The sequence below is a fragment of the Acanthisitta chloris genome, unplaced genomic scaffold, assembly GCF_000695815.1.
Source record: "Acanthisitta chloris isolate BGI_N310 unplaced genomic scaffold, ASM69581v1 scaffold14795, whole genome shotgun sequence".
NCBI classification, from domain to species: domain Eukaryota; kingdom Metazoa; phylum Chordata; class Aves; order Passeriformes; family Acanthisittidae; genus Acanthisitta; species Acanthisitta chloris.
In genome coordinates this window covers 1-536 of record NW_008674414.1, presented here as the reverse complement: position 1 = coordinate 536, position 536 = coordinate 1, and the positions used below count along the sequence as shown (strand labels likewise).

At 47.6% G+C, this 536-nt stretch overlaps 1 protein-coding gene across 1 annotated transcript in view; it reads right to left on the bottom strand.

Moving 5' to 3' along the window:
• LOC103802813 (nebulin-like) overlaps nt 1-463 on the bottom strand; it is a gene marked incomplete at both ends in the record, with an annotated part of 11,629 nt that extends 11,166 nt beyond the window's left edge. Inside the window, one exon of the mRNA XM_009075344.1 lies at nt 152-463. Within this exon, the coding sequence (XP_009073592.1) occupies nt 152-463 (312 nt within the window). The remainder of the gene's footprint in view (nt 1-151) is intronic.
• Between the last annotated feature and the right edge of the window lie 73 nt (nt 464-536).

Sequence of the window (536 nt, the reverse complement as noted above, 5' to 3'; positions counted from 1 at the left end):
TCCCTACACAGAGATCCATCCACTCCACATACAATTAAGATTCTTCGAACAGGTAAAGAAAAACACAATGAGAAAAAGTACTGAAAAAAGCTCCTAGAGCTTACATTCCAAGGAAATTTAGCAAAACAAGACCAATCAGGTAGTAACTTACATCACTCTGCAGGTCATAGGCTTGCTTAGCATGGATCACGTCGTTCTGGTCGGGCAGACAAGTCCACTCGTGCAGATAGTGACGGTAATCAGCATCACTGACCAACCCTTGACATTTCTTGGCCAACACAATGCCCAGCATGTCCACTGGGCTACTGAAGCGTGTCTTGGTCTTCTCAAAGCCCTTCTTGTACTCCCTGTCACTCTGGATCTTGGCCACGTGCATCGACCACACCATCTTGGGGTCGTCCTCGATGTTCCGCGCCCCAATGTGGTGGCCAAGCTGCTTGCGATAACCTTCCTTGTACTTGTACTAGAGGCAAAAAAATGTTCAGAGTGTTTTAGGGGGGCTTACGTTCATAGCATCTCCTGTGGCTCCACCTCAT